Genomic DNA, 13,851 nt, shown 5'->3' on the forward strand with positions numbered 1-13,851 from the left:
GTCTGTGTGGAAGCAGAAAAGGTGTTGATAAAACAGATTTTTAGCTTGTTTTGGGGTTGGTTTTTGTATTTGTTATATAGTATGTTTTATAATTAGTGATAACCTTTTTAGTTTGTTTTCCTGGCTTAGATCCCTTGTAAGAGAGAAACCGTACTAGCTGAGAATATTGTTTAGTTGTTAAAATTGCCTATTTTTGTGTTGCAAAAAGTGCAACACAGTAAGCCCATAGATTTAAAAAAAAAAAATAAAAACAGGGGAGATGTTGGGAATTTAGCTGCTAGAAAATGAAAAAGTACAAAACCATGGCTAATTCCAAGTCCTGCACCTGCACAGATAGCAGTGTCCTTGGGCCTAGCTGTGGTATAATAACAAACAGTGAAAGAGACATGAGAAAAGAGAGATGTAATCCCTAAGGAATGAGGTAGAGTTCATGGTATAGTTTAACCAATAGATTGCTTGGCTTACAGAATATTCATAAGCTTATTATTTGCTGTATAAGTGTTTGATACTTTCTTCAATAAACTGGACCAGAAAGACCTGAGGGTCCGGGACCGGACTGGACCTGAAGGGCCTGTGATGAACCAACTGGTGTCCTGGTCCCCTTCCTTCGACACCCAACCTTTTTCCATGCCCTGACACTGAAGGCAGTGTTGGTATCAGCTTCAAAGTCCTGTGATTTACACCATGTCAGTAAGCTACAAAGGGCATAATCAGAAGTTTGAATATATTTTCTTTTCAGTAACATTTCCACATGGACAAAAGTCTTTTCCTCATTTGATAAATTATTTCCCATTTTTTCCCAGTTGCTCACCTCAAATCAGATGTCTGAATTAGGTCCAGACCTCCACAGCTTTCCTGCTGCCTTCACTCATATTTTGGGTACCCTTTGACTTTTTTTCTCTTTTTACAGTCCAGTTGGGATCACGGCGGGGCCACAAGATGTCGTTATAGAGCACGACACAGCACAAAAATACACGACTCCATCAGAAGGGTGCAAGAGAGAGATTTATTAGAGCAACATTGTTTTTACTTCTTCAAGATATTTACACCCACCCAACATACACATTCTGTGCCCATTGGTCATAAGAGAGAAACAAAGTTCCCAGTAGGTGATCAGGGAGCCACATCACTCTGTGAGCCAGCCAGAGTCCATATCATTTAACTTTCTCTCCTTCATCCTGTCTCCATGGTAACAACCTTGGTCTTCCTTCAGGAGAGATACGGGGCTTCTTATCTTCAGGAGGCCCTTGCTAGCTCACAAGGACAGCACAGAATGTCTTTCCTACACATACCAAGGCCACTTCCCTTGTAATTTCAACTTTGGCCAAATTTCAGTACAATAATAAATCATTTTAACTTGGTCAAAGGTTTTAGTGGATTCTTGGGAATCCCAGTGGTCTAATAACTGCCCAAGCGGACTGTCTAAGGGAATACTTTTTGTCTTCCTTTGAGCGGGCTTCCTCCTTTACTTACACACTGACCCATCCTTAAATGAGTAAACTAAAATCACAAATGGAAATCTACAGACGAGCAACACTGTGATGGTGTTCACAGGGGTTTTCAGGTGAGGGAAGAGATGAGAATGTTGACTCCATGTTCAAAAGGCTTGATTTATTATTTTATGATATATATCACATTAAAACTATACTATACTAAAAAGAATAGAAGGAAAAGTTTCATCTCAGATAGCTAGCTAAGCTAAGAATAGAAATGAATGAATAATAAAAGTTTGTGTCTCAGACAGAGAGGCCAAGCTAACAGGGCTGGGATTGGCCAATAATTATAAACATCCAAGATGGGCCAATCACAGATGCATCTGTTGCATTCCACAGCAGCAGACAACCATTGTTTACATTTTGCTCCCGAGGCCTCTCAGGAAGAAAAATCCTAAAAGGATTTTTAATTAAAAGATGTCTGAGACACAACACACATTGACAAGTAAATAAAGAGTTTCTCAGCTCAACTAAATATATATAACTTTAACCCAAGCCTTCTCCCCCCGTCTTGATTTAACTTAAACCCTTCTTGATCACTCTCACACTTCCACTCTCCTACTAAGAAGTAAATTTTATTGGGGGAAAAGACAGGGTTCACTCACTCTCTCTCTTTTACCCAAGTAAACTCACTACACTCACACCTTTTCAGTTCCAAGCTCTGCCTTGGACCTTAGGGCCTATCCTAGTGATCTGATCCCCTGAGTGCACCCCTGCACCTCATCTCTACCCTTTATGATTCACGCCAGGGTCCCCAGTATTAGAATCCCCTCCCTGGGCACCAGGACCTTCCTTTGTCTAGCCACCCACCAGGCCAGACCATGAGTCCAAACCCCGGGCTAGACTGTTCTGTTCTAATACTGTATCCGCCTTCCTCACTTTTTTGAATGGATGTAGGAAGGTTCAAGGAGACTCCGTGGGGTTACCCTTGATCCCTTCCCAGAAACTGGGATCAACCCAAGAGGAGCACGACCCCTTTGCTGTCCACCATCCGGCTTGGCTACCCCTCCCCAGCGCAATAGCCTAGGCAAAAGGGGTGTGTGCAAGAATGTGTGGTGCCTGTCCTTGCCTTAACCTAAAGACTCCCCATCCCAGTGCTCTTGGGCCGTGGATTCATGATCTCCTCCCTGAGATCATGGCAGCACCACCTGTGGTACGTCCGGCCCAGTACTGGGCAGTGAGGACCCTCGTGGGCGCTTGGCACCGGCAGTGCCTGGGGGCACCCTGTGATGCGTGTGACCCACTCAATGTCTGGGTACTCCACACGCCCAGACCTACCTAGACCACAATGGTCTTACCAAGGGAGACCCAGCCCTGACGCGTGCCACTCACACCTACCTATCCCCTGCATGCCCGCGGGGGCCCTCACTATCCCCAGGAGACGCATCACTCAGCAGCTCCTCTCGCTTCCCCCCGTTCCTGGCCAACCCCCTCATGAGGGTCCAGAATTCTGGTACTGGGGGGCCCTCACCGCTTTGAGGGTCCGAGCTGCCACCCCTCATCTCACTCACACACCATTCACACCCCTCCTATGCCTGCCACCAGGGTCACTTACTCCTCCAGCGCTCCTTGGCGTCGCTGATCCCAGGCTGATCTCTTTGGTCCAGGTACCAGCTGTCCTGGAGGTCCAGGGCAGGTGGCCGTCCCGTTCCTGGTGTGCTCTTCAGGTGTGGCTGTCCCAGATGAGCTACCAGCTGAAATAAATGGGCAAGGAGAACCTGCTCATTTTGGATGCCTTTATTGAATGACCAGTTTTGGGTGGGGGCCCAAGGGGTCGCGCACTCCTTTGCTGCTCCCTTTGGTGATGCAGAGGAGGAGGCAGACAGTTTTGCTCCACAGAAGATCAGGGGCTTCCATCCTCATGGGCATGTCTAGGAAGTCGCTTTTCGGCTCGTCATCTGGGTGCCCATTCTGACCCAGTTCCAATCAGGTCACACTGACATCTAAAACCTTGCTGGTGGAGTAGGAGAACTTATCCCTAGTAGGATCCATTGCTTAGTTCCTTAAATCTTCGGCCAGCTTGTTGTTTTTAGGGTCTTTCATTGGATTTTCTTGACTGTCTTAGTTTGCATATTTTCCCAGGGATGTTACCTGACACCATTTTGGGGAGCAGCAGAGGCAGTACCCGACAGAGGCAACAAGGGTTCCAGTAAGGTAAGGGGATTAACAGTGGGGGTAACTTTAAGGTTTAATATTTAACAACGATTTAATTAACACAATTAACTTATTACAATTTCAGATTAATATTAACAGCTATAATTGCATTAACTTATGAACTTGTTCATAACAGCCGGTGCTGCTGCGGCTGAAGCGCAAACGCCCCGGGCGGAGGAGCAACCCCGCCGCCGCTACCCCGGCCCCAAGTCTTTTTCCAGCTCGGACAGGGTGCCGCAGTGGGCGGCGGCCGCCCCTCAGCCCCCGGGCCTGGCCCTGGTTTGCAGGGAGCCCTGAGCAGCGCCCTTGCGGCAGCAGGGACCGAGCCCCAGCACCGGGCTCTGGCCCCGTGGTGCCGCAGGGCTGAGAGGGACACAGGCAGGGCGCTCAGCGCCATCCCCCCCAGCCCTGAGGCTCCTTGGAGCCCGTCCCGGAGCTCGCCCTTGCCTCCTCCAAGGCCCTGCTGGGCTCAGGCTGGTGCTCAGCGCTGGGTGCGGCTCGTGTGCTCGCCCCGAGAGCTTGTTTGCAGCCTGGGGTGCTGAGGAGCACGCGGGAAATGTCACTGCAAGGGCGGTGTTGATCAGCCCAGTGCTTCCTTTGTGCTGTGCCTTACACCGCTATTTTGTTTGGTTCTGCCTTTACAGCCTGCCTATGAAGAGAAACCCCAACATCCTCGGCCTAAGCAAGGGATGGAACAGCACAGGCTGCTGAAAAGATTCCAGCTGGTCTCAGGGCCCAGAGAAAGCCAAAACTGTTTAACTTGGTATTTGGTGATCCATGTCTGTATAAAAGAATGCTCCAAAATGTCAGCTTTAAAGAAAATGTCCTAGGTTGACCTTTCCTGTGCTGGTGAGAGTCCTTAAAACCCAGCCTTCTCCTGACCTCTCTGCTGCTGCAGTTCCGTAGACAGAGGCTGTCTCTTACCCTGCTCCAGTGGGCAGGCTGTTGTTCGGCCATCTCCAGGACAGCAGCGCCCCATCCTACATCACTGTGACCTGGGAAGGCAAAATCCACCACTCCAAATGTTCCCCCTTGCTCGTTCTTGCCAAACATTTGACCCTGGCACTGGAGTTTGCTGCTGGTTGCTGCAGGAAAAGGGAAAACCCTGTGACATTTTGGGGCACATGGAACCAAGGAAACCCCTGTGACACTGTGGGGCCTGATGGAACCAAGGGTCCTTTGTGACACAGAGGTGCCACATGGAGCCAAATATCCATTGTGAAAGTTTGGGATCTCATGGAACCCATTGTTCTTTGCGACAATGCGGATCCAAGGAGACCATGGTGTGCTTGTTGTTTATGCAAAGCTTTTTCATTAATCATGGAATCATGGAGCCCATTGTGACGCAGCGGGGACCTGTGGAACCAAAGGGCCATGGTGACACTTGGAACTAAGGATACCACTGTTGAGTACCGAACCTTGTGGAATCAAAAGTCCATTGCCACAGAGCAAGGCCTCATGGAACCATGGAGGCCAAAGGTCTAGAACATTTCCTGCACAGTTCTGCCTTGGGTGAGAGGAAGGTTATTGGCGGCAGCTTGGTCTTGGCACACACTTGAGCAGTGTGTCTGTTTTCAGTGGGGAAACTCTGGAGTTTGAGATTGCTTCAAAAACTACAAATAGGGAAAACCCCTCTCAGGCTGAGTGCAGCCAGCTCTCCAAGCACAGCAGGTCCCAGGGGAGTGAAGACAGACAGGATGGGGCTGGGCAATGTGGAGCAAGGTTGTCCACACTGGGTCAGAGCTCAAGGCACAGCTTCTGTGAGCAGGCCGGAGCTCCTGAGGAGAGACCCTGGATCAATATCAATCCCAGAATGCTGCAATTGTCTCTGCTCCAAAGACAGCAGTACCAAAATACACCCTTTAAACGAGGAGTGCATTTTTTTAGAAGCCCTTTGAAATATTTCTCCATAACTGGAGTAGGAAACCTAGAAACCTAGGAGAGCCAAAGACACTGTGGCAGCTTCAGGCCCAAAAAGCACAAACAGCGAATTGAGGAGAGCAGACTGGGAGCATGGGACTTCATAACCTAAAGCTGTAATTAGACAATTAATCCCAATATAGAAATGGACCTAAACCTATAAAAATGTGAAAATGTGTGACCCATCATCCATCTTGGTTGTACCCTCAGCCGGGCTCTTGTACTGCACCAGGTGTATCCTTTGAAGGCCTTTTAGTAAATCCCTATTTTATTCCTGTAACTCTGTGCAGCCTCTGCTCTAGGCAGCCTCTCAAGGCATCAAGGCCTGGCTGGCTGGGACACCTGGGGGCCACCTGACAAGTCCAGCTGACCCTGGCATGTCGAGGGCTGCTGCTCATCAGCCCCTGGAGCACTGGGGCTCTGGGCTCTCCTTCCTGTGGATAGAACTGTCCTTCTTCTCCAGGTGTCCATGGCCAAAATCAGGATTCGTCCTCCAGATTTCCATCTATGCAAAGATTGTTCCCAGATGAAATCTGCCAGGACAGACAGATCTGGCTGGCTTGGCCACCCAGGGGCCACCTCTCATCTGCCTTTGAAACACTGGGACCATGTGCTTTTCTTTCTTATGGCAAAAAAGCACCTTTCACATCCAGGCACCCATGGGCAAAGTTGGGAATCCACCTCCAGAATTCCCTATATCCAGGGATTTCTCGCAGACAAAAGCTGCCAGGAGAGACAGCTCTGGCTGGCCTTGGTTTCTGAAGAGCTGTCTCTCATCTGCCTTTGAAACACTAAGGCTCTGTGCTTTCCTTCCTAATGAAAAGAACTCTTCTTCCTGTCCTAGTGCCCATGGCCAAAACTGAGATTCCACCTCCAAAATTCCCTACATCCAAGGATTTCCCCTAGATGAAAAGTGCCAGGAGAGAAAGGTCAGGCTGCCTTGGCGCATGGGTGGTAACCTCTTGTGTTCTTCCAAGAATCTTGGACTTCACACTTTTCTTTCCTGGATGGGAAAAACCATCCCGCTCTATCAGGTATCCATGGCCAAAGTGTGGAATCCACCTCCAGAATTCCCTATATCCAAGGATTCTTCCATGACGAAAGCTGCCAGGAAAAAACAGGTCTGGCAGACTTGACATCTCAGGAGCCTTCTCTCTCTACTTCAGCTGCCAAAATTTGGATTCCATCTGCAAAATTTCCTATATCCAAGGGCTGCTTTCTGACAAAAGCTGCAAGGACACAGAGGTCTGGCTGGCATTGACCTCTGATTGCTGCCTTTCATCTGGCCCTGAAACACCGGTGTTCCATGCTTTCCTTCCTATGGAAAAGAACCATCGTTCACCTCCAGGCATCCAGTTCCAAAACTGGTATTCCGCCTCTAAGATTCCCTATATCCAAGGATGGCTCCCAGACAAAATCTGCCAGCACCATCTAATCTGGCTGCCCTTGGCCTCTGGTGGCTGCCCCTCATCTGCCCCTGGAACACTGGGGCTTGGTTGTTTCCTTCCTATGGAGACCACAATGACACTGTGAGGACCTGGTGGAACCACGGAGACCATTGTGACACTTTGGGATACCATGGTGACACCATGGGTGTCATGGAACCAAGAGACCACCATGGCTCTGTGGGGCCTCATGGGACCATGGTGACCATTAGGACCCTTCAGGGCCTCGTGTAATAAAGGGGCCATTGTGACACCTCAGGGCCTCATGGCATCGAGAGGGGCACTGGGACATTGTGGGGCCCTGTGGAACCAGAACAGGGGAACATAGAACAGATCTAGCTGATTTGGCCTTCCAGGGGTGACTTGTCAAATCTGGCTGATGTTGGAATGACAAGGGCTGCCTCTCATCTGCTCATGAACCACTGGGGTTCCCTGCTTTCCTTCCTATGGAAAGAACTGTCTCTTTTCTCAGATACCCATGGAGAAAATTGGTACATCCCAGTAAAATCTTCCTGTATGCAAGGGTATCTCCCAAAAGAAAGACCTGCCATCTCTGGCTGGCCTTGGCCTCTGATGGTCACATCCCATCTGCCTCAGAAGCAACAGGAATCTGCAGCAGCTGTAAGGCCCTGCCAGAGCCAACTTGGGCAGCACTTTGGCCATGGCTGCTGGGCCTGGGCCTGAGGCAGGAGCAGGAGACAAGTGACCCTTGCAGGCCTGGGGCCTCATTGCCTCCTTGTCCCTGCTCAGCAGCCTGGAAGGGGCCGCCCCATGCTCCTGCCCTTGCCATTGCACATCCCCACATGCCAGTGCCCATCCCGGGAAGAGCCCTGAGCAAGGAGGGAGGGACAGGATCTGCCTGGCCAGGGGCTGGGGCTCAGGCCTTGGCCCTTGGCATTCCTGAAACACATCCAGGTGTGCTCAGCACCACAGACACCTTTGCCTTGTTTGTGCCCAGCTGTCATCACTACCTCCAGTGTTCTGCTCTCCCTGGAACCTGGGGACACTTTCTCAGAGGGACTTATTAAACTACAAAAAACTTTGGAGTTTCAATTTAAGTTTGAGTTCTTCAGAAGTGTTTTGAACACTCTCTCAGGGATTGAGTCTGATGTAAACAACACTAAAGCCCAAGAGGCTTATTAAATTCCTTGTGCTGTGTCTGTGCTGCTGAGCTTTAAAGGAACAGCTCGTCCCAGGACCAGCTCCTCTCCCAGCCCAGCAGGCCTGAGGGCTTTGCCTGCAGGCACTGAAGGGACAGGAGTCAGGCAGAGACAGGATGAAGGCAATCAGGATTGGGAAGACATTGAGCTGAGACTTCACTTGGGGCAAGATCTTCACAGCCCTGTGCATGGTGAGTGTGTGGGTGCAGGGCAATATTGCCTGTGCTCCTGCAGGGATCTCCTGAAGCCAGCACACCCCACAGCCTGAGGGATGTGTCAGGAGGACTCTCCCAGGTTCTCTGTGGCACAGGAGGAGGAGGAGAAGGAGGACGAGAAGGATGAAGAGAAGGAGGAGGAAGATGTGCTGCAGAGTGGGGCTGCCCTGGGCACCGTCAGAGGGACAGGGCAGGACAGCTCCTGCTGCCAGGGACAGCTGCAAGGGGTGAAGCTGGGGCTGCAGACAGGGCTGCTCAGAGCTCCAGATCATGCCCAGCTCATTTCTGAGGGGACTTGTCATGAGGTCATTCAGGGCAGGAGTTTCCTGCTTGGGTCTCTGCTTTCCCGAATCTGTGCTCCCACTTTTCCCCGGCTCAGCTTGGTCACAAAAGAAACTCAGCTGTGTAGGGCAGAGCAGGGCCTGAGACTCTTAAACCATCACCCTGAGGATTCCTGGGCACCTCAGCAAGTGCCTGCCCCTGCCCAGCCTCCAGATCCATGCAGCATCACCTTTCCATGGTGCCCAGGCTGGGGGAGCTGTTCTTTAATCCCTGCAGGGCCGAGCAGCTGCAGGGCAAGGCTGGCCCAGGGGCTGGGCTGGGCTCTGGCAGCTCTGGCAGGGAAGGAGCCACAGGAGCAGCTGGGGCTGGGACAGCTCCAGCAGCAGAGCCGTGGGCAGGGAGGGAGGGAGGCAGTGCTGAGGGAAGCCCTGCTGCAGGACAGATGTGGCACCTGCAGGGCCTGCCCTGTAGGGCACACACTGCCCTGAGCAGCACAGCTCTTGTGTCCCCTCGCAGCCAGGACAGTCCTCAGCCCGGGGGCTCAGGGCCCTCAGTCCCTCCTGGGCCGGCAGAGCAGCCCCAGAGATGAAGGGCATCTCTGTGGCCATGTGCCCATTCCCTGCTGACCAGGGCCTGAGGGCCACTGTCCTGCCTTGCTGCTGCCTGGCAGGGGCTGGGCAGGGCAGGGCAGGGAAAGGCTTTTCCTCCCGGCTCTCTCTCTCTCCTTGCCTTGCCCAGGTGCTTCTGGTATTGCTGAGGGACTCTGTGCAATGGCAGTTCCAGCTGCAGGGCCAGGCCCAGCCCTTGGGCTCCTCCTGTGCAGGCTGAGCACAGCAATGGGGTGTCCCAGCTCCCTGTGCCCGGGCAGCTCTGGGCAGGGCAGCCTGGAGGCTGGCAATGAGCCCACTCTCCTGACTCTGGGAAAGGCAGGAGCCACTTTGTGTGCCAGGGATCCATCTGCTCTCAGCTGTGTCTCCTGGCTGTCCAGGGTAACATGGGAGTGAATCTCAGAAAGGTGCAAGTGCAGGGCAGCTGGAACAGGGGAGAGGGACAGAGCAGCTCCCCTCAGTCTGCACTAAGCCTCAGACAATGCTCCTGCCTCTCTGGACACTCTGTTCTCCCCAGGTGCAACAGAATCTCGCATTCTGTTATGCCCATCCCTTCACTTAAGCAGCTCCTCTGCCTTACTGGAAGATTTTTTGTCCAAGTCCAAACACCAGGACAGATCCCTGCCCTCACTGTTCCCCTGCACTGACTGGGGGTCAGGGCTGACTCCCAGGTGTCCTGCAGGCCAAGGTCCAGCTCCTCACACAACATTGGCCACCAGCAATCAGGGCTCCAGCAACAAAGGTGAAGGAAGATCTCCTAGACAGAGGCAAGGGGAGGTGTTCTGTGGCAGGAAATGTCTACGAAAAAGGACTTTGAGTTTCCTGTGAGGAATCTCCCCCCATTTGTCTCTGTTTTTTTTCTCCTTCAAAAGGTTCCAATGTCTGGAGACAGCAAATGTCCAACAGCAGCTCCATCAGCCACTTCCTCCTGCTGGCATTGGCAGACACGCGGCAGCTGCAGCTCCTGCACTTCTGCCTCTTGCTGGGCATCTCCCTGGCTGCCCTCCTGGGCAACGGCCTCATCATCAGCGCTGTAGCCTGCAGCCACCACCTGCACACACCCATGTTCTTCTTCCTGCTCAACCTGGCCCTCAGCGACCTGGGCATGATCTGTACCACTGTCCCCAAAGCCATGCACAATTCCCTCTGGGACACCAGGGACATCTCCTACACAGGATGTGCTTCACAGGTTTTCTTCTTTCTCTTCTTTGTGTCAGTAGAGTTTTTTCTCCTGACCATCATGTGCTACGACCGCTACGTGTCCATCTGCAAACCCCTGCACTACGGGACCCTCCTGAGCAGCAGAGCTTGTGCCCACATGGCAGCAGCTGCCTGGGCCAGTGCCTTTCTCAACGCTCTCATGCATACAGCCAATACATTTTCCCTGCCCCTGTGCCATGGCAATGCCCTGGGCCAGTTCTTCTGTGAAATCCCACAGATCCTCAAACTCTCCTGCTCCAAATCCTACCTCAGGGAACTTGGGCTTCTTGCTGCTAGTGCCTGTTTAGAACTCACATGTTTTGTGTTCATTATTTTCTCTTATGTGTATATCTTCAGGGCCGTGCTGAAGATCCCCTCTGAGCAGGGACGGCACAAAGCCTTTTCCACCTGCCTCCCTCACCTGGCTGTGGTCTCCCTGTTTGTCAGCACTGGCTTTTCTGCCCACCTGAAGCCCCCCTCCATCTCCTCCCCATCCCTGGATCTGTCAGTGTCAGTTCTGTACTCAGTGGTGCCTCCAGCCCTGAACCCTCTTATCTACAGCCTGAGGAACCAGGAGCTCAAGGCTGCCCTGAGGAAAATGATGAATGGTTGATTTCTGAAGCAACCAATTTCCCATTTTCTTCTTCATAGCTTTTGGAATAGAACTTGTGACAGGCCAACAGATGTTCCCATGTCCTTTGGTAATGTTCAGTGGGTTTTTCCTCTCAAAAAACTATCCTCAATGAAACTTTTTAATCCCCCCATCAAATTCACTGTCTGCCTCTTGAATTTGACCCATATGCTCTGCAAACCAGGTTTTGGGCTATTGCGGTATTTGAAGAAAATAAAGTACCTTGTGGTGTCTGTTTTATCTGGTATCCCAGCTCTGAGACCTGCACGAAGTTAGAGGGGAGAAGGAGAAAACAGTCCCAGCAGAGCAGCATGGCCAGGGAGCAGCAGGGATTGGTCCTTTCAGAGCTGCTCGGCCCAACTCCACCCTGTCCCTCCTAGCCCTGCTGTGGCTGTAAGGCCGGAGTGCTCTGGCAGCTTGGTCACTGTCCTGCTGCATGTCCCTGCTGTGGCCACAGGCAGGGACAGGCCATGGGCACTGCTGGGACACAGCTGGGCTCCAGCACAGCAGCTCCAGCAGCAAAGGGCATCTCCTGAGGGCAGGGCAGGGAGGCTTTGCTCCCCTCCAGAGCTGCTGTCAGCAATGTGCTCCAGGAATGCCCTGGCACAGCAAAGCCCAGTGCCTGGGGCAGGGGGCGAGTGTGCAGGGGGGCTCACAGCAGTGTCCTGGCACAGCCAGAGCTCCTGGCATGGACCTGAGGCAGAAGCAGAGCAGGGCCTGGGCTGTCTTTGTTCTGGGACAGCCTGGGAAGGTGCCCCAGGGCAATTGTCCCACACCAGTCCCTGCAACCACCACTGCCAGCACTGGCCTCTCCTCACCTGCAGGAGGTTGTTTGTCCCTGCACGGAGGGACACCAAGTGACCAGGCCAGCAGACTATGTTTGCTCTGTACTGAGGAGATCTCAGCAGTGAATCGTGTGTGTGGGGGGAAATGAACCCCAGTGAGCACAAACACCATCAGCACAAACACCATCAGCAGCACCCAGCACCCAGGGGTGGCACAACTTCAGTGGCACAAACAGGGCCTTGAGGCCGCTTCACTCTGGAAGTAACGTCCTCTGGGAAAACACCTGAATTCTTTGCTGGGTTGTGGTTAGGACTGCACAGAGAGAAATATCCCATGCAGGGAGGCTCCAGGGAAAAAATGTTCAGGGCAGCCATGGACAGCACAGATAGACATTGGATACAGTGAGGGTCTGTGGGGAGAAATCAGAGCTGCCTCCCTTCTGAACCAGCCTGAGGATCTGGACAGGGCTGTGCTGTGTTCTGGGCACTGACCTGGAACTGAGGGAGGTGGAAAAGGCCTTTGGTGTCAGGGCTGTTGAGAAGGCTGTGTGGTGTCACTGTGGGACCTCTCTCAAACCTCTTGGAAAGGCCAGAGCCATCCCAGAGGGTCCTGGGCACTTGGGAAGGGCAGACATGGAACCAGTCTGCACACAGGGCAGGGAGGGGGACTGGGAGAGTCACAGCCTGGTGAGGCTCAGCAGGGAAGGGGATGTGGCAAATCCTCCTGCAGCCATTCCAGGCACTGGCAGAACAGGGCAGAGACCGCAGAACCCACATGGGAGGGAAAAGAAGAGGATGTTGTGTGCCCAGAGTTCTGCCAGGCCTGGGACAGGGTCTGCTGTGGTCTCCTCAGAGCCAGACTGGAGAGAGCTGGGCTGAAGGAGTGGAACATGGGCTGGGTGGGAATTTGGCTGAACAATGAGGGTCAGATGTCATCCATGGTACAGAGTCCTCTTGGCAGCCACGCTTTGGTGACATCCCTCAGTGACCAGCCCTCGGCCACCACTGTGGAATATTTCTATTGTCTCTACAATGCCATGAAATGTACTTCCAATTCCTTTGTGGATGCTGCCAAATTGCAGGGAGTCTGTGACTGAACTCATCTAGTTCATGGTGACTGCAAAACGTAATTGGGCAAGGTGACCGAGTTGGTCTTGCCATCAGGTGCCAAGCAAGCCCCAAGAAGGGGCAGAGAAAATTTATGCATCAGAAGAAAGACAGTTCAAAAGGGAAAAACCCAAACCCAATGAAAAAAAGACCCCAAACTCAATTAAAAAAACAAAGCAAGATCTACCCACAGCAACACAAAAACCCCACAAACAAACCAACCACAAAAAGCAAAGGCCACAAACAGAAGAAAAGCAAATCCACCGGAAATCTCTAATCAGCAGAAAATATTTCATCACATTATGGCAGGAGAGGATTCTGTATGTGTAGGTGCTGTTTTGAAAGAAAAATGTCTTAAAAATAAAATAATCCCCTACCCCCTTTGTGCCCCCCGCTTCTCTCAGTCCCCCCTCTGCATGCTCCCAGTCACTCCCACTTTCTCCCAGTTGCTTTCAGCACAATTCCAGTTGCTCACAGCCACTCCGAGTCAATCCCAGCATGATTCCAATCACCCTCAGTGTGATCCCAGTCTAACCCAGCATGGACCCACCTGCTCTCACTGTGATCCCAGCATGATCCCAGTTGTCCCTAGAATAGTCCCAGTCCCTCCCAGTTGCTCCCAGTCCCTCCCAGTTGTCCCCAGCATGGTCTTGGCTGTTCCCAGTGTGGTTCCAGTCCCCCCACTGTGGTTACAAACACTCCCACTTTATCCCAGTTGCCCCAGTAAGGCATTAATTACCTGAGAATGATCCCAGTCTTTCCCAATTACTCCCAGTTGCCTCCAGCACGATCCCAGTTTCTGTCAGTTGCCCAAAGTGTAGTCCCAGTTGCTCCCAGTATGATCCCAGGTG

General features: G+C 52.2%; 2 protein-coding genes across 2 annotated transcripts in view; both read left to right on the forward strand.

The window, feature by feature from the left end:
- The window catches only part of LOC113460769 (uncharacterized), a 1,042,778-nt gene that overhangs the window by 996,186 nt on the left and 32,741 nt on the right, over positions 1 to 13,851 (forward strand). The gene's annotated exons all lie outside the window — the stretch shown is intronic.
- On the forward strand, positions 9,408 to 11,090 carry LOC141727867 (olfactory receptor 14A16-like). Its single transcript, XM_074534150.1, has one exon. The coding sequence runs from the start codon at positions 10,173 to 10,175 to the stop codon at positions 11,088 to 11,090; it is 918 nt and encodes a 305-aa protein (XP_074390251.1). The 5' UTR covers positions 9,408 to 10,172.

The sequence above is a fragment of the Zonotrichia albicollis genome, unplaced genomic scaffold (assembly GCF_047830755.1).
Source record: "Zonotrichia albicollis isolate bZonAlb1 unplaced genomic scaffold, bZonAlb1.hap1 Scaffold_257, whole genome shotgun sequence".
Taxonomy (NCBI): Eukaryota; Metazoa; Chordata; class Aves; order Passeriformes; family Passerellidae; genus Zonotrichia; species Zonotrichia albicollis.